Source organism: Cebus imitator, unplaced genomic scaffold (assembly GCF_001604975.1).
Source record: "Cebus imitator isolate Cc_AM_T3 unplaced genomic scaffold, Cebus_imitator-1.0 Scaffold312, whole genome shotgun sequence".
NCBI lineage: Eukaryota > Metazoa > Chordata > Mammalia > Primates > Cebidae > Cebus > Cebus imitator.
In genome coordinates this window covers 583046-601600 of record NW_016107627.1, presented here as the reverse complement: position 1 = coordinate 601600, position 18555 = coordinate 583046, and the positions used below count along the sequence as shown (strand labels likewise).

Below are 18555 nucleotides of genomic sequence, written 5' to 3'. Positions count from 1 at the left end.
TGTCAAGGGAGAATGCCCAGCTCAGGAGCTACAACTATATCCAAGAGAAAGAAGCAGTCCCTGATCTCAAGGAACTCATTACAGAGCTGAAGTCTTACATCCTACAAGTGCTGGGCAGGTAATATGAATGAGTAGAGTGCTTTGGGCACATACTTGCACCCATTTTTCATTAAACACTTGGCTTAATTACTTAGTCTATGTTTTATTTTCCCAGTTTTGGGGAAATGGTACCAGAAAAAAAGAATTATTTCATTATCACAAGAAAAATGCAAAAAATATGTTTCACTTCTACAAAGAACTGTCCTCAGTGCCATTTTTGTGGAAACATAGGAAGGACCCTCCTGGCCTCTTGTGCAATTTCTCATCATTGACAGAGACTATCTTATTTTTTAAAATACACTGTCCTCTCAATTCTATTATTAAAAACAAAACCAAATCAAAATATAACACACACAAAACAAACGTGATAAATGGCAGCCCCATCAACAGCTATCAACACAAAAGCAGCAAATGCTAGAACTGCAGCCAGTAAGGCCTAAGTGTACCTTACTTAGTACGCAGGTACTGTGTCAGGACTGGGGACAAAGAGATGCCAGATACACCTGGCTGGCTGTCCAGTGAGAAGGATGGCAGGGACTGGGTAGCAGAAGGAGGTGGATGGCACAGTGGGCTCCTACCCCCACTTGCCCAGCCTAGAATTCCTCGATTATCAGGCCTTCCTCCCAGGCTAAGCACCTCAGTGTAGGGAAGAAGAGGCAGTGCTGGTTCTCCTAGCACCTGGCACAGTGCTTGGCACAGTTCAGGAGCTCACTACATTTGGGGCAACAAAATAATCCTTATTCTAGAACAACTGTATGACTCACATTTGAATTAACAATATAGCATTCTCAAAAACCTCCCATTAGATTATTAATTCTGAGAGAAAGCATCATATTTTATCTAGCTTTGCCTAACAGGCATTCTTATACATGATCCATATTCAGTATTGGTTGGATTTTTTAAAAAATTAACAAAGCAGTTTTTAAACACTATACAAAAGAATTGCTTTTATCCAATTCTAAAACCAAACACAATTGATTAAAATAGTTAGGCCTTCTTTTCATGGAAAAGTATGAGTTAGTCGCTCCTGGGCATAAATCCTCCAACACCTCCCCACCTACAGTCATGACAAAGACGTCCTAGGCCCTGTGTCTCATCCCCATCCTGACCCTGTGCTCCACAAGACAGCACCTTCTCAGAGAAGCCCTCCCTGACTGACCAATTTAACCTGCACCTCCCGCCCTCACAGCCTTCCCCCTCTGTATTCTCTACTCTCTTCCAGACTCTTCCCCCACAGCACTTATAACCTTCTCAGCACTGCCTGACTTGTCTATTGTCTATCTCAAAAACAGAATGGAAGCTTCACACAGACAGGGATTTTGGTCTGTTTTGTTTGCTGTTTTATCCCCACTGTCTAGAACTGTGCCTGGCATAAAGTAGGTTTCAGTAAGTATTTGCAGAAGAAATGAATTTTCCTTTAAAACAGCAAAACCATACAGCAGAACTTAACTCGCCTTTTGTTTTAAAAAGTCCCCTTCCTTTTTATCATTTTTAATGGGATTAAAACATATGGTTTCATATGCAGCTCAAAATATGGCCTGCTGGTCTCTTGGTGATTATAAAACCCTATTTGGGTAGCCAATTGCACTGAAGGTCTCTTACCACAGAACATATCCTTTGAGGTGCTTAATTCACAGAAGTTCTTCTGTTTACATTTAATAATCAAGTGCAAATAGTGATGTTATAACTAAAAAACCTAAAGCAGAGTTCTTGTTTGAGGTTACATTTCAATGTAAACTAAAAAAACACTGGCAGAAATTTTAATGACCACAGTTTATATTTCACATACCAACAGACATTTAAAAATTCCTTAAAAATTATTAATCACTATGTATTCTTAAATGATGACTAAATACTAGGCCACATTTACACATTTCAGACCAAAATTATATGGGCTGTTCTGGAGAAATTTTCCATTGCTATTTCTATACACACAGACTTCACAAAATACCATAATGTTATTAGTCACTGACCAGTCTTTTTCTTTTCCTTATTTTATGAAAACATCTGTTCTCTATACTTTTTCATACTGTGAAGAGCTACCTTCTGGAAGCCCTTTCTGACTTAAACAGATGAGGCTGGTTAGTACAGAAAAAAAAAGGAAGTTAAAAAAAGAAAGCAAATTATAAACATTTCAGCCATCCTTTCTTTTTTTCTGTTTTTGTTTGTTTGTTTGTTTGTTTTTTGTGTTTTTTTTTGAGACAGGGTTATCTGTCTGTCACCCAGGCTGGAGTAGAGTGAAGTGGTGTAATCACGGCTCACTGTGGCCTCAAATTCCTAGGCTCAAGCAATCTTCCCACCTCAGCCTCTAGAGTAAACTGGCATTACAGATGTGTACCACCACACCTGGCTAATTTTTAAACTTTTTTTTAGAGACAGGGTCTCACTGTGTTGCCCACACTGGTCTCAGACTCCTGGCATCAGGCTATCCTCCTGCCTCAGCCTTCTGAGTTGCTGGGATTACAGGTGTGAGCCACTGCTCATTCATCCTTTGATATCACTAATATTTACTAAGCATCTACTGCTATATATTCATGATTGCACTCAATAGAAAAAATAAAACAACAAAGACACCTTGTTCAGGTTGCAAATGTCCACTTCACTTCTATAGAAAAGGTCGCTTGACACGGTGGCTCACACCTGTAATCCTAGCAACTTTGGGAAGCCAAGGCAGGTAGATGGCTTGAGCTCAGGGGTTCAAGACCAGCCTAGGCAACATAATGAAACCTTTTTTCCACAAAAGTACAAAAATTAGGTGGGCGTGGTGGTGTGTGCCTATAGTCCCAGCTACTCAGGAGGCTGAGGTGGGAGGATCACTTAAGCCCAGGAGGCTGCAGTGAGCCAAGATCGTGCCACTGCGCTCTTGCCTGGGCAACAGAGTGAGGCTCCTGTCTCAAACAAAAAACAAACAACAACAACAACAACAACAAAATGTTCCTCTGTACTCTCAGGACTTGAAAGGTTAGAAGAACCTAACGACATATGTAGGAGGCGAAAGCTACTTGACTATTTTTACAGAAACCTGAAGCAGAAAGGCCTCTGAGGTCACAGAGTTACATATTCCTACCAAATGATTCAATTCTGTCCACATCATCCCTCAAAATCATCATCAAGTTTACACAAGCATCTAGATAAGAAACAGCATACTCCATTTTTAAAAATAATCCCAACTTTTAGGAATGACTGTCATTTAGTTTTGATCTGAAAACTATCTCCAGTAACTTCTTACTGGCCCTCCTGCTCTTCTCTGGAGTTAGGAAGACTGACATAAGCAATTTAAACACTTCTCTATGACAGTTTACACACACATGAGGATAATGACCCTATGACTGCAAAGCCTACACATCCCCAGCTTATTTAATCAGTTCTCCTAAAAGCTGCTATCCAGGCTCCTCACTGCCACAGGTGCAATCTACCTCATCTATGCCTTTTGTAAAATGCAGCACCCAGAACTGGCTGGGAATGGCCAGATCAGTCCTGGCTAAATGTAAACATCACCTATCCTGATCTGAGCGCTACATATTTGGTAATTTAGCCTACAAATAAACTGCATTTTGACAGATACGTTACGCTGATTAAACTGAGTCAACTAAAACTATAGGGTGAAAGGCAAACGTCTCTTTCATCCTGCACTGAAGAGGCTGGATTTTAACTATAATGGGCCTCCCTTCAACTGTTCCCCTGTTATTCATATGCTCACATAGTCACTGACTCAGGCAGCCTCTTGACTGAAAATGGCGACTAATCCTGTCCACTCCACATCCTGGACTGCCATTCTTCCCCAGACCACAGAAACCTGTTTCTTTCCCATAAGCTGTGGATTAAGGCGGAATGCATAAACTACTTCCTGATAGCAAGTTTCCAGGTAAAAAGCACTGTCACCGTTGGCACTGTTTTCCTTAAAACATTTAAAAATCCATACTTTTACCTAGAATGTCAATATAAAATCATCAGTAACTATGGTCCATTTTTAGGGTTAAGGTTTATTGCTTCAGTCTCTTTCAAACAATTTTTGATACTTAAACCTTTACAGAAAAATTTATAAAGTTCCACATATATCAACAATTCATAAATTCCAAGGGGCTTTTGGATAGTCATTTTTTTTTATCACTATAAAAATTTCACTTCCCATTTAAAAAAAGTGCACACACTTACACGAGGCTAACTGCTCATTACATGCTCAGTCACAGGGTGACAGAAAAAAAAGTCACCACCATAAAAGGATGTCTGCCTAGCCACTCTTAAAACAACATGCCACGGTTAACTTACTTCAGTTTGGACAAGTACTGACAGCGACTACACAGAGACCAAAACGAGTCACTGATACGTAAGTACTAGATCTTTTGCTCTTTCAACAAATTTTTTAAAGAAAAACTTGAAAAGCCTAATTTTAAGGTAAAAGGTAAAAAGGAAAAGAATCTATTTAAGAATAAGCTATCATCACTTCTAACAAATATTATACTGATAAGTTTACAGTCTCTGCTGACTGGTAGGTCTAGTTAGTTCTTATAAAGCTGAGTGAAAGTGATAGGTCCCACCAGCAATATCTTTGTTAAAAAATAGAGATTACTTTGTGTACTTCTGTGTAAACTCACAATGACAAAAAACAATATCAAGCAAAAATATGCAAATAATGCCAATATTTTAGGGTAACTTAATATGAAGGAAAAGGAACAAAGTTATTTTAATATAGAGTATTCCTACACTACAGGAATTATTAGATATTTCTCAGGATAGAATCTCAGTGGTAGAATTCCTAGGAAAAAGAGTATGTTTTCTAAAGCTTTAGATATAAAATGGTACTTTTTAGTTTACAAAAACATTTTACCAATTTATTCTCCCACCACCAAAGAGTACCAATCTTTGCTTTTTAAATGCTAAGTCCTACTAATTAGATAAGTGAAAAAAAAAAGTCTGCAAATAAGACTAAACATATCTTTTCTAGAAGTTCCATGTGCCTGGGGAAGAAATCACAATGAATTTTGTGCAGTGATTTGGCAATATTTATGTCCAGGTTGGGAATGTTGGTACACACAGAAACTCTTGGCAAAATAGAAGCTGTGAAGAGACTTCCTTTAAAGGGTGGTGAGGGTTGTGCATGTGTGTATTTGTGTGTGTGTATTGGGGGGGTTTAGTATTTTGGTTTTTTTAGTGTCACTCTGAGTACAATGTAGTGTAGTAAGAACAAGGGCTCTGAAATCAGGCTCAAATGTAATTTACAAGCTGGGTAGTCCTCATACAAGTTACCTGATATCTCTGGCTTCAGCTGCTTTACCTGTAAAATGGGGAGTATTATAATTGCCAAGTCCTACCAATATTGCCTCTCATTATAAGTGTTAAAAAACTGTCTCTTATCATTCCTCTCCCATTTCTCTGGCCACTAATGTACCAGAGGGTGAATCCAACAGATATGTTATAGATATTTTACATAAAGACCCTGAATCTGGCCGGGCGCAGTGGCTCACGCCTGTAATTCCAGCACTTTGAGCTGAGGCGGGAGAATCACCTGAGGTCAGGAGTTCGAGACCAGCCTGCCAAACATGGTGAAACCCCATCTCTACTAAAAATATAAAAATTAGCCAGGCATGATGGCACTCGCCTATAATCCCAGCTACTCGAGAGGCTGAGACAGAAGAATCTCTCGAACCTGGGAGATGGAGATTGCAGTTAGCCAAGATTGCACCATTGCACTCCAGCCTGGGCAACACAGTGAGACTCTGTCTAAATAAATAAATAAAGGCCCTTTGTCTATGGATGATCACACATCTAACTGTGCTTACTGGTGGGACTCCACATTTCTTGTATTTTAGCATGTTTTCTCTCTAGGGGTTCACTGTACTTTTTGGACTAAAACTGCAAAGAATACGCTGCTCCACAAAGTATTCACTCACATGTTTATGTATCACGTCAGTGACAATGGTGATGATCTCTTGCATAAATTACCTTTATCTGGCTTCCTAGAGATTATTAGTACCATGACCAGTCACTTAATGGAATAAATATTAACTCAGGTTGCTATATGACTTTATTTATTTACTTATTCTATAGATATTTACTAGATACTTACTGTAGGTTGGTTCTGTAGCATTCTATAGGATAAAATGTTGGATGAGATCAAGTCTTCATCCTTAAGAAGCTTACATTTAAAGGAGCTTCCCACCTAATAAAGGCATTTACAGGGATACTTTTTCTCTGCTATGGTTAAGGCCTGTTAGAGTCGGGAGGCAGCCCTGGAACGTGGCCTGTGTGGAGGATGCGTGATATCCTCCGGTCTGGGGAGTTGATCACCTTCCCAAGAAGTCTGGGCATCATATAAATGAGATAACACATGTGAGAATTCTCTGAAAGCTGTGAAAGTAACACAGATTCCTGTGGTGTTTTGGAAGCCCAAAGAGAAGAATACAAATATTTTGTTAAATCTCTGCAAATATCTGAAAAGTAGTTTAAAAATTCAATTAACAGCATAAAAGCCTCTTCTAGATATTCACCATCTATTTTTCAATTGAAATTTCAGTCTAATTGTTTTATTATTAAATATTTTTAAAATAGTAAAATCTAAATCCATTTATAAAACCTTTACTTACTTTAAAATATGCTACACATAAATTAATAAACTCCTTCATTTGAATCAACATCTCTTCTCCCCTGCGCCCATTCCCTTCCCTTCCCACAGCTCTCCTAGTCTCTCTTGCTCAGATAGCATGAGTTAGTGTACGTTAAAGTTTTGAGATGCCTTCCTATTTTACTTGTTCTCTACCCATAATATCAGATCATGTTGGAAATAGGAGCTAGAGATAAAATGTACTGTACTGAATGCGACTTCTTAAGCCAAACTGCCTGGTTCTGAATCCTAACACTTAACAGCTAGGTCTTTAGTCACTAAAGTGCCCTGGTGCCTCCATTTCACCATCTGTAAATGGACTTGTGAAAGTTCTGAGAGGATTCAATGAGGAAACACATTAATTAGAGTGCCCAGGGCAGTAGCTGGAACACAATCTGTGCTTAGCAATTTTTGTGATTATTATTCATCAAAGAGTGTAATAAAGAACCTTTCTTTGAGGACTAAGAAAGCTAGAATGTTGCTATTCTTTAACTAAGGGATATTTATTGAATATCAATTACATACTACCTAGAGATACAAGAAATTAACACCACAGGGTCCCCACTCAGAGTACTTCACAGGCACATGGGAGGCAGGGAAGAAAATCAATGATACAGACACTATGACAGAGCACAGTGCCTTCACAAATACACCCACACTGCCTTTCAGAAGATGGAGAACAGGAAAGCACGTGGGACACTTGGAACTAGGCCTCGAAGGAAAATAGAAGCTGAGGATACAGAACAGGGGCTGGGGGACATCAGACAGAGGGAAGAGTGTCATTGGGCAGAGTTGTTAGGGAACACGGAACACCCAAAGGTTACAAGTGATTTTGTAGGGCTGGAACCAGGGCATGATCAGAGGGAAGCCGGCCAGCAACCCCATTGAAGAAGGAATGGAGCCTCAGATCATGAAGGAACTTGTGAGTCATGACACAGAGCCTGTGGTTTGCCTGGGGTTGGATGGGCCTCGTTTGAGAGCCTGGTGGGAAGCTGCTGCAGTGGCTGCGGGCAGAACGGCGGGAATGGCACACAAGCAGACAGACACGGATGTGCGGCAGAGCACAGGCTGAGGCACAGGGACTGCTCACTGACCAGAGGCAGCAGGTGAGGGAGAACATGGAGTCCTGGACGCCTTCATGACCCCTGTGCCATGGGCACCCCAGTAAGATCCCTGAGCGAATGACTGAGTTGACCTGGAATTTGGTTTACCCAGTTCCTCTCTAATTTCCATGCAATAATAGAGACAAAAACGAGATCGAAACTCCTTGAACTTGAAAGAGAAAAGGTACACATTATTTCCAGAAACATTCAGGACTCAGAGAAGAAATATTATAAAGACATGGAGCTTCATTATAAAGAGCCGTTTTATATTATGCAGTTAGTTTTCCCACATGTTGGATCCTACAAATCATGCCAGATAGAAACACAGAATATCTTTCTTACGCTAAAATTTCTTACACTAAAAGAATATCTTTCTTATACTTTCTTATACTTTCAATACTAAAATGAGTATTGTGGTGGGATTCTTAGTTTCTTAGTTCTCTAAAAATATGTCATCTTCATCTTCAATAACTTCCATATTTTTCAATATTAAAGCTGCCAAAAGCCACACAGGGAATAAGTGACCAGTGAAAGGTGAACGAAAAATAACTGGAATATGTGAAACCCCAAATGTGCAAGTGGGTGTTCAACGAAAGAATTCCCATGCTCATGCACCATTCCATCATTTCCAAGGAATGCGTCTAGGGAGCTGAAGTGGGTTTTCACTGCCTGCCCACTGGGTTCAGGACACATATAAAGCACAAAGAAGAAATGGCAGACTGCTAAATACTTTTTCTGTCTTGAAGAAGTTTCTCTGTCTTTTTCTGTCTTGAAGAAGTTCTCTGTACTTGGTCCTGTGAATGGCCTGTTGCAGACCTATTGGGAGCTGGTCTGATCTAGGCTATGCAATGGAGTTGGCAGGCCAGTCATAGAGCTCCTCAGTAAGGCTGTCCCGACTAAGCCCCTCAGCTAGTCATGCTCCATTAAGCCAGAAAGCAAGTCCCCCAGGGGGCAGGGGAGGTCCCCAAACAGAGAGACCACAGTCAATTCTATGCTGATTATCATCACTCTGGTATGCGTGATTTTTTAAAAGGATATAGGGAATATCGATCTCAAACAATGAATCTTGGACAACAATCTCCTTCCAAACAATGAATCATGGACACAGACACAGCTATCAATTTAGGAATCAAAGTTGGCTGGGAAAAAGTCACCTTACAGTGTACAAAGAGTTAACCAGGCCACAGAGGCATGTACTGACTACTGTGGTAGTTGGTTAGCAGTGTATTATTTAATAGAGTGGACTACCTGGCTACCAGTGAAGCACGGAGGGCTGTGACTGTGCTGGTCACAGCTCCACAGCAGCACAAGCTCCTCTTGCACACCAGGAATGCACGTTTCCCACTGTCCATTTTACAGGCAAATGGCACCACAATACCTCAGATGACAGCTGTTTAGTCAACTAAAAAGGAGGTGAGGAAAATCACTAGGTGAATGCTAGGACCCAGTATGTGTGACACTGGGCCAAATTTAGATGTCCCTGTTTGAATAAGGAGGCATTTTCTAATAATTGCCAAATACTTATAAAACCAGGTAACCAGAGGAGGAAGTAATGAATTAGTTCTTTCTTCCCTGGAGCAGGTTTATTCTCAAGGGAGCTGAAACAGCCCCAGCGCCTGCCGTCCTGATACGTCTGTGCTTGTCTTTATTTCCTCGGTAGAACCATATCCTTGTAATTTCAATTAACCCTGAGCTTTCACCTTCCCCTTCTTTTCTAATGATTTTATTTCTCCCTGCTCCAGAAATGTTTCCTCAGTCTTAACCTTTCCTCAAAGTGGCCAAAGGACAGTGTATCAGAGAAAGAATCAGTTCAAACAGCACTCATCATTTAACAATATACATACATACATATTTAGTATCTGTGTGGCCCCACCTGGGTGGCTCCCCTGGCTGTTTTCGAAAGTGAGCTTCTGGAAGTTCCTCTTTGGTACATCCACTGTGGGCACTTTGATTCAGGTCACCTCTCTGTATAAGCTGGGCTTAGAGCAGATTTGACCTACAGAGAAGTCACCTCCAATTGATGATCATCTCAGCACAACTTGACCCATTCTAGTAATTGCTAGTGGCTACATTTAAACAGAATTCCTAAGTTAGCCCCTTTTCATTCAAGGTGTTGATGATTATTAAAATAAATGACTATTAGGGGGCAAAGGTGACATTTCAGCAAAAAACAAAAGCTATTATTTTAGCACCAACTAAATCCCTGAATATGGCATAGGTTTTGTTCTGTTTCTGTCCAAATTAAAGGCTGAGAAAACACTTTAATTACTTGAGCAAGTAAATTAGGATCACAGAAGGTACATGTCCTCTGTGAAAAATCACAAAGCCCTTCAAGTTGGTATCTAGGGTAAACATTTCCAGAGTGCAAACTACATTAGAGCTTAGACAATTTTCTTAGATGCTAAATAAATGAGTTTTGGGCAGGGGGGGCTTTTTTTTTTTTCCTTTTGTGGCTAGAAAGAACCTATCAGTTCATGTCAACATGTCCGGTTATGCAAATATGAGATGATAATATCTCAAGAAGTGTTAGCAACTCTATTAGCAATGAAATAAATTCTAGAGAAAAACACACACAGGCTCACTTCCCGAAGCCTAAGTAAAAATACTTTGGAAGATATTTTGCTAAGGAAGAAACTTACTGTTTTACACACGTTAGGATAACAGTGAAGTTAAAAAGACCAAATACTGCATGACAGAGGCAAAACGGATTGTCTCCTTTGTTTAGCAATAAAAAATAAGAGAATGGCATAGACAGCTTCAGGTGGCTTCCAGCAGGAGCCAGAGGAGCCCTGAAGGCTGCCAGAGCCCAGTTCCACAAATGAAACCTGAATAAGGATCCAGGCTTCCTATGGCCCGTCATGACCTGTGCCCTCAAGGGAAAGGCTCCATCCCCTCCAGGGAAAGGCTCCGTCCCAACTCCTGTCCCTCAGTGTATGCAGCACAAAGGACAGCTGAGGGGCCACGTGCACCTTTCAATAGAAAGCATTATGAGGAAGCTATAATTCTGATATTAGTGTTCTAAAGAAAAAAAGACTTAGAACAAACATTTCTTTGGGCTTTTCTGTAGGCAATATGATAAATGATAATACTTTCTGGTGTACCTCATTGTATATATACATATCTTAAATAACATGTCAGAAGCTGCTGCCTAATAATAATTACAATGTAAAATATTTAAAATATATTTAAGAATAAATAATTTTTCTACCTGAAAATGATTAAAAGATAATGTTACTATCCAAATATTGACACTGGTACACTGTAATGCAAGAAGTGAGCAGAATATTGCTATGTACATACTGCTATGCATGTGAAAGACTCCTGAGGAACACTTCATTCAGATAACAGCACATGCTCAACGCTATAAATTCACCTTTGAGTTCTAGACCCTCTAATACAAAAAGGTACCATTTCTGTATTGCCAGGATCTAGCACATGGAGGCACTAACAGTCATTTTTCTGCTGAATAAAAGAAAGGACTTAATTCAAGTTTTAGAAGGGAATCCTTAAGATGATGAAAGGAAGATAAAAAGTGATATCTCTGAGGAAGATTATAATAAATTGGGACTGGCTGATATAAGAATGCGATAACAACAGTCATGCATATGAAAGGATTTCCCTCTCAATTTGGAAATCATAAAATTGGCTGAAACTACTGCATTAATGACAGGATAAATATAAGCAAGAACTAAAGTATTAACTTTATTAGAGTATTAACATATCAGAGCTACCTAATGGAATCATCCTCCAAGAGGTTACTAAACAGCCAAATGTCCAAAGCATGCATTTTCCTTTACCTAAGATCATTTCCAAGCAATCCCACTTACATGTTCACATTCTGCAAATGCCTTTGGCCACCTCCAGCACAATGGTGGTCAGTAAGGACCCTCAACAGGCTACCCCTTGAGACTCAATGATGTATGGCCACGAGTGGCTTCCCACTTGGGAAGGCACCTCTCCTGGAAGTGGGCACCCCCTGCCCTTAGAAGGAGTTGTCTCTTTGCTCTAGAGCAGCTGGGCCATGTTGTGCATATGTTGTGATCACAGGTGAGGATGGCCCCTAGAGCCTAGACCACTTTCAAACAACAAGCTCACAGGTCTTTAAAGGCAGCATGAAACTGCTGCCAGTGCAAAGGACTGAAAAGAGGAGGAAACCTGAAGCCAGGTCATCAGAGAGAAAGATCCGGCATGGCCTTTAACCCCCTCGGACCCCCAGTTTCATCACCTGGGAAGTAGGTAAGGGTAGCAATGCTCAGCTCACAGGGCTGTTACGAGGTTTCTTTATGATGACACAATGCAAAGGTAGGCACCTAGTAAGTTAATGCAGAAATCTGAAAAAGGAACACTGAAGGGCAAACTTTGAACAGCATGTCAGATAACAAGGTTTTTGCAAGAAGAGCTGAACTAAAAGTTTTTCCATTGATTAAATTTTTTTACCTATTTATTCAGTTCAGTCAATAAACTGAACAGAAATGAACATTTTGAATGAAATGTTCAGTGTTAAAAATCTAGAATATATGGGTAAAGCCCCAAAATTACTCATACAAAATTATGCAGACATCCGTGTGTGTGTTTGTATTTGCTTCCCCACTCCCCAAAAAAGTGTGTTGTATATACAATCTGCTTTCCTCACTTAACATAATTCCCAGTCAAGAAACAGCCATCTTTGTTGCCATTTTCAGTAGCTGCACTGTATTCCACTGCATGGCTATGCCATAAAATATTTAATCCCCTAATGAAGGATATTTGAACTGTTTGCAAACTATGTTAAACATTTTTGAACTTTGTTCTGAAACTTCTGCAATCTCTGGCTCTACTAGATGCTGCATCTCATTTGGTGATGCAGTCAAACGCGCATTTGTATACAAACTGGCAAGCAATGGCACCTTATTCTCTGAGTCTTACCTGAGTGTCACTTTCCTAATTTCTACAGTAATAATTATTCATATGGAGGATTCGCAGACTCTACAGTAGTATTTTTTTTTCTGCCATGTATTTTAAAGTCATTTCCCATGAATCTGCTTAGAAATACTCAAAAATATACATTCAGATTTTTGGAAGAAAACATTTTTCACCGAACTTAGTTCTCGTTGCCTATGCCAAAGCTGAAAGCCTTGCCTGGAATTTTCACCTCTCCTGTGTCTAGTCTTAGCTCCTGAAAAGCTGCTTCTTACACGAAGCCTTTCCCAACTAAATGGAAAAAGCTTTTCCTACTTTTATTTCACAATGCAATCCCTATGATTGTCTAAGAACCACTCCAATTTTTTTTCCTGTGCAAAATATAAAATTGATATTTATCTTTTGTTTTCTATTTCATTAATTTTTGCAATTATCTCAATTATTTTCTTCTACTTGCTTTGGGCAAATCGTTCTTTTCTTGCTTCTTCAACTGTATATTTAACATATCTATTTTAAATCTTTTCTTTTTTAAATAAATGCATTCAAGGCTTTATATCTACCTCAGATTGCCTTATCTGCATCCCACAGTTTTCACAGGTAGTACTTCTGTCATTTAGTTCAAAGCATTTTAAAATTTCCATTGTGATTTCTTCTTTAACCCATGAGTTCTTTAGAAGAACACAGAATTTACTGCTCTGCTCTTCCTTTTATCAAAGTTTACTCTCATCTAGGAAGCTTTATTATAGGAGTTTTCCATTTTTCAATTTAGGACTTGAAATTTCTGTCTTAACATTATTTATAACAAGAAAAGAATTGGAAAGAATCCAAAAATTTATCAAGGGAGAAGCTAAGCAAATTATGCATCAACACAAAATTTCCATTGTGATTTCTTCTTTAACTCATGAGTTGTTTTCATTTCCAAACTTATCCTTTATCTTTTTATCATTGGTTTATAATTTAGCTGCACTGTAGTCAAGCAATGTGATCAGAAAATAATTATTTTCTGAAAGCTTTGAGTCTTCTGGTGACCTAGCACATGGCCGAATTTGCATATGTACTCATGTGTCTTCAGTACAAGTTCTGTTAGCTTTAATTCATGTTGAGTAAATCTCCTAAATCTTTAATCTCTTTTTTTATCTAACACATTATAATAGAAATGTGTTAAGATCTCCCATTATGGTTGTGGATTTGCCAATTTCTCCTTTAAATTCTGTCAAATTTTGCTGTTATATGCAAATTTCATGATTATTTTTATGTTCTTTATAGACTGTTCTTTTTAACCTCTGTAGTGACTCTCTGTATTCCTATTAATATTGAATTTGCCTTTAATTCTATTTTCTCTGAAGTTAATATTGCCATTCTACCTTTTTATTGGTTGGGGTTTGCCTAGCATGTATTTTCCCTTGCCTTTATTTTCAACCTTTCTCAATCATTTTGAGCTATAATCTCTTCTAAGCAGCATACAGCTGGATTTCTTTAAAATCTAAACTGATAGTCTCTGACCTGTAATAGGCAAGCTCAACCCATTTAAGTTTGTTATGACACATCCCTACCCTCTTGCGTTTTACACTTCCTCATTCTTTGCTTTTTTCCCCATTGGATAATAAAATGTTTATTTCCATTTTTGCTCTCTTTTGCTTTAGGTTACATTTCCATTTAGGTTATAATGATTAACCTATCAACACTGTACAGAATGCATACTTCTAACACAGCATGACCACAATCCTCTGATAACCCTCAAGTGTCTATGAACATCACAGTTTTAAGGTTGTTAGAATGAAGTTAGCTGAGATCCAATTCATTTAATACACAGGGAGAGAAGCAGATTTGCAGACAGTGTTTTTGATCAGGGTAGGGATAGTCTCTTTCCTTAAACATACAGTAGCAACATCACTAGGTACATTGAAAGTGCCTCTTAATTTTAGTGACTTCCAGATGAGATTTATGTACACACAGTTCTTTTAGAGGAATTATTTTCCTTCTAAAAATAATTACACAGGATTTAATGCTCTGCTCTTAAGTTTACTCTCATCTATGGAGCTTTATTGCAGGAGTTTTCCGTTTTTCAATTTAGGACTTGAAATTTCTGTCTTAACATTATTTATAACAAGAAAAGAATTGGAAAGAATCCAAAAGTTTATCAAGGGAGTAGCTAAGCAAATTATGCATCAATATACTGGAAGACTGTAGAATATCTATCAAATGTTTATATAAAATCTACACATATGACAAAGATGTAGATTGCACTGACATGAAGATGTTCAGTGAATAAAGCAGGAAACAAAACACAATGTGTGATGCTTGCTACTGTCAAATGTAGAAGTGTAGATTGCATTCATCCACGGAGTACTTGCAGATTGATAGAATTTTAAAATTGAATAATTTCCCCTTGAAGTAACTGAAGTCTTTTTCTCTCTCATTTTATCTTTCTTCTTCTTCTTTTTTTTTTTTTTTTTTTTTTATTTTAATCTTGTTTGTTGTGGTCTTCTTCTTTTTCTTCTTTTTAAAAAGAAAATCTTAACTTTCAGTTCCTAACATAGACTAAGCTTATTTCTCAGACTTTTAGGTTAACACAAATCAGATCACTGTGGTAAGTTCATATTTCACTACATAAATGTGGTGACTGATTTCATTTCCTGGCAGTGATATGCATTTGGTTAAAAAAAAAAAAGGTCCAACTGAAATTCAATTTAAAAGCAAAGTTTAACGCCTGTCTGAAATGTGGTGTGCTTTACTTAACCAATGATTCAGAAAAGGGACGGGGAATTTCTGCCTAAAAAGTTAGTGCATTCCCTTCTGTCGCAAAAATGCATTTGCCCTATTTATATGGTTCTGTTTCCTTTGCCAGAGCTTTGACAAAGTCAGCAAACTGTGAGAGTAAAAGCATAAATTTTATTCTGTTCTTTGTTATCATATATGTAACCATATTATTATGTATCACAGATTTTTAAAAATTTCAAGTCATGAAAATTTAAAACTTATATAAAAGATAGTTTGGATTGCTTTGATACATTATTAAAAATTTTTTAAACTAATGAGTAATCAAACTGAATATATACGCTTTTACTTAAATGACCCTTCTTGGCTTTTTCTAGACACCCTGACCACCACCAATGGATATACAAATGGCTAACAATTTCACTACGCTCTCTACAACTCCTCAGGGAAATGACTGTGACCTCTATGCACATCACAGCACGGCCAGGATAGTAATGCCTCTGCATTACAGTCTTGTCTTCATCATTGGGCTTGTGGGAAACTTACTAGCCTTGGTCGTCATTGTTCAAAACAGAAAAAAAATCAACTCCACCACCCTCTATTCAACAAACCTGGTGATTTCTGATATACTTTTTACCACTGCTTTGCCTACACGAATAGCCTATTATGCCATGGGCTTTGACTGGAGAATTGGAGATGCCTTATGTAGGATAACTGCGCTAGTGTTTTACATCAACACATATGCAGGTGTGAACTTTATGACTTGCCTGAGTATTGACCGTTTCATTGCTGTGGTACACCCTCTACGTTACAATAAGATAAAGAGGATTGAACATGCAAAAGGCGTGTGTATATTTGTTTGGATTCTAGTATTTGCTCAGACACTCCCACTCCTCATCAATCCTATGTCAAAGCAGGAAACTGAAAGGATTACATGCATGGAGTATCCAAACTTTGAAGAAACAAAATCTCTTCCTTGGATTCTGCTTGGGGCATGTTTCATAGGATATGTACTTCCACTTATAATCATTCTCATCTGCTATTCTCAGATCTGCTGCAAACTCTTTAAAACTGCCAAACAAAACCCACTCACTGAGAAATCTGGTGTAAACAAAAAGGCTCTCAACACAATTATTCTTATTATTGTTGTGTTTGTTCTCTGTTTCACACCTTACCATGTTGCAATTATTCAACATATGATTAAGAAGCTTCATTTCTCTAGTTTCCTGGAGTGTAGCCAAAGACATTCGTTCCAGATTTCTCTGCACTTTACAGTATGCCTGATGAACTTCAATTGCTGCATGGACCCTTTTATCTATTTCTTTGCATGTANGTTATGAGGATGCTGAAACGGCAAGTCAGTGTATCGATTTCTAGTGCTGTGAAGTCGGCTCCTGAAGAAAACTCCCGTGAAATGACAGAAACGCAGATGATGATACATTCCAAGTCTTCAAATGGAAAGTGAAATGGATTAAATTTTGGTTTATGGAGAAGTAAACTGTACAACAAACTTTGCCGGACTTTTGTTATAAACCAAATTAATTGTTTGGCTTTAAATTAGGATTCTTCATATTTCTTTCATTGGGCACTTTTCCCATCTCCAACTCAGAAGTAAGCTCAAGAGAACAACATAAAGCAAACAACAAAAAGCAAAATAAAAATGAAAATAAATACTTCATTTTTATTTGTAAATGAAATAATATACCAAAAGGAGGTTATCTGCATAATTCTCAATGTAAAAAGTTTTTTTAATAAAAAATTAATTATTAATATTTCTTGCCAACAAATGGCAAAAGAAAAAGGACTGAATAGATTATATATTGCCAGATGTTAATACTGTAACATACTTTTTTTGTAACATATTTCTTAAATCAATATTTCTCTCAATGTTAGATTTAATTCCCTCAATAACACCAGTTTTTTGTTTTGTTTTGTTCTGAGTCATAAAACTTTGTTAAATAACTCTTTTGGAATAAACAGCAGGAAGCTGCAAAGTTATGATGAGTCTGTCCCTCAATGCTCACTGTCAACTATCAGTGGGAGTTCCAGGGAAAAGATAACTGGCAATAGATAGATATGAGTTGCAACATTATAAATCACGATGGTGATGACTGAGACAATAAAAGCACTGAGCTTTTCCCGGAGATGCCAGCATAGTCTTTAAGGACCTCTGCTTAGCAATATGAAAAAGACTATATGGAGTTACCTATTGAGAGGAGGGTCTACCTGCTAAATTCATCTTGAGAATAAAAGACAAGCATATATGATTGGTTTCCTTGGGATTGCTAGGGGATCGTTTCTCTTTTCTTCCCCCAAGTTGTTAGTACCCTGCATCTGTATTTCAATGGTTTGAGTTAACGAGTAAGAGGAGGGGGGTACGTGAGGAGCAGGGAAAAATATAGTAGCTACTTGCTTAAATATGATAGAGTAAAATGCAAACTTACAAAATTAAGCATTCTTAGGACTCTTTACAATATTATATACTTGCTTAAATGAATATCTGTGTATAAATAGCATGACCTTTCCAAGTAGTCAACTGGTCTGCCAATTCAAATTTGTTTTATCCCCAAAACTTCCCCAATACAGTATTCTCTGCTGGGAATGATGCCAAGTTTTACAATGGCAGACAAAGAAAAAAAATGTTAATTCTGAGTCATACTTTAATTTTTTTTTTTTTTTTTAACAGAAAGGAGGTCTACTCTGTTATGCTTGAAATTTTTATTGGACTTTATATCCTGAGAATATTTTCTTTAAAGCTCCTGTCTTACTCATTCTCAACTTTTACTCTGTAAGAAAATTAATCTTCATGGTTGACTCAATACCATTTACTAATATGTTCAGATTTGCATTAATTTCACAAAGAGCCACCTGACTTTAAAGCCACTGTCAAAGATAGGCACTGGTCTTTGTAACATCTTATGCAGACAGGTGAGACCGCATGGATGAAAGTCCAAATCTTAGTGCCTTTCCTTCACTCCACCTCTGAACTTTCCCAAGTGAAGGAAAAGAAAGGGCAAAACAACAAATTTCATGTAAGATAGCACTTAGGTTTAGAGATCTGAGTTGGGTCTCTAAAGAGGAACCATTGTGAAGACTACTAAAGGAAAACCAAAAAGAGAGCTTCCTCCATTTCAG

General features: G+C 38.0%; 2 protein-coding genes across 2 annotated transcripts in view; one reads left to right on the top strand and one right to left on the bottom strand.

The window, feature by feature from the left end:
• The window catches only part of UBAC2 (UBA domain containing 2), a 180049-nt gene that overhangs the window by 71855 nt on the left and 89639 nt on the right, over positions 1-18555 (bottom strand). The window lies entirely within an intron of this gene.
• On the top strand, positions 3616-17418 carry GPR183 (G protein-coupled receptor 183). Its single transcript, XM_037729603.1, is given in 3 exon segments — positions 3616-4426; positions 15798-16749; positions 16752-17418. Coding segments are annotated over 2 exon segments (1068 nt in total). The 5' UTR covers positions 3616-4426; positions 15798-15815; the 3' UTR covers positions 16886-17418.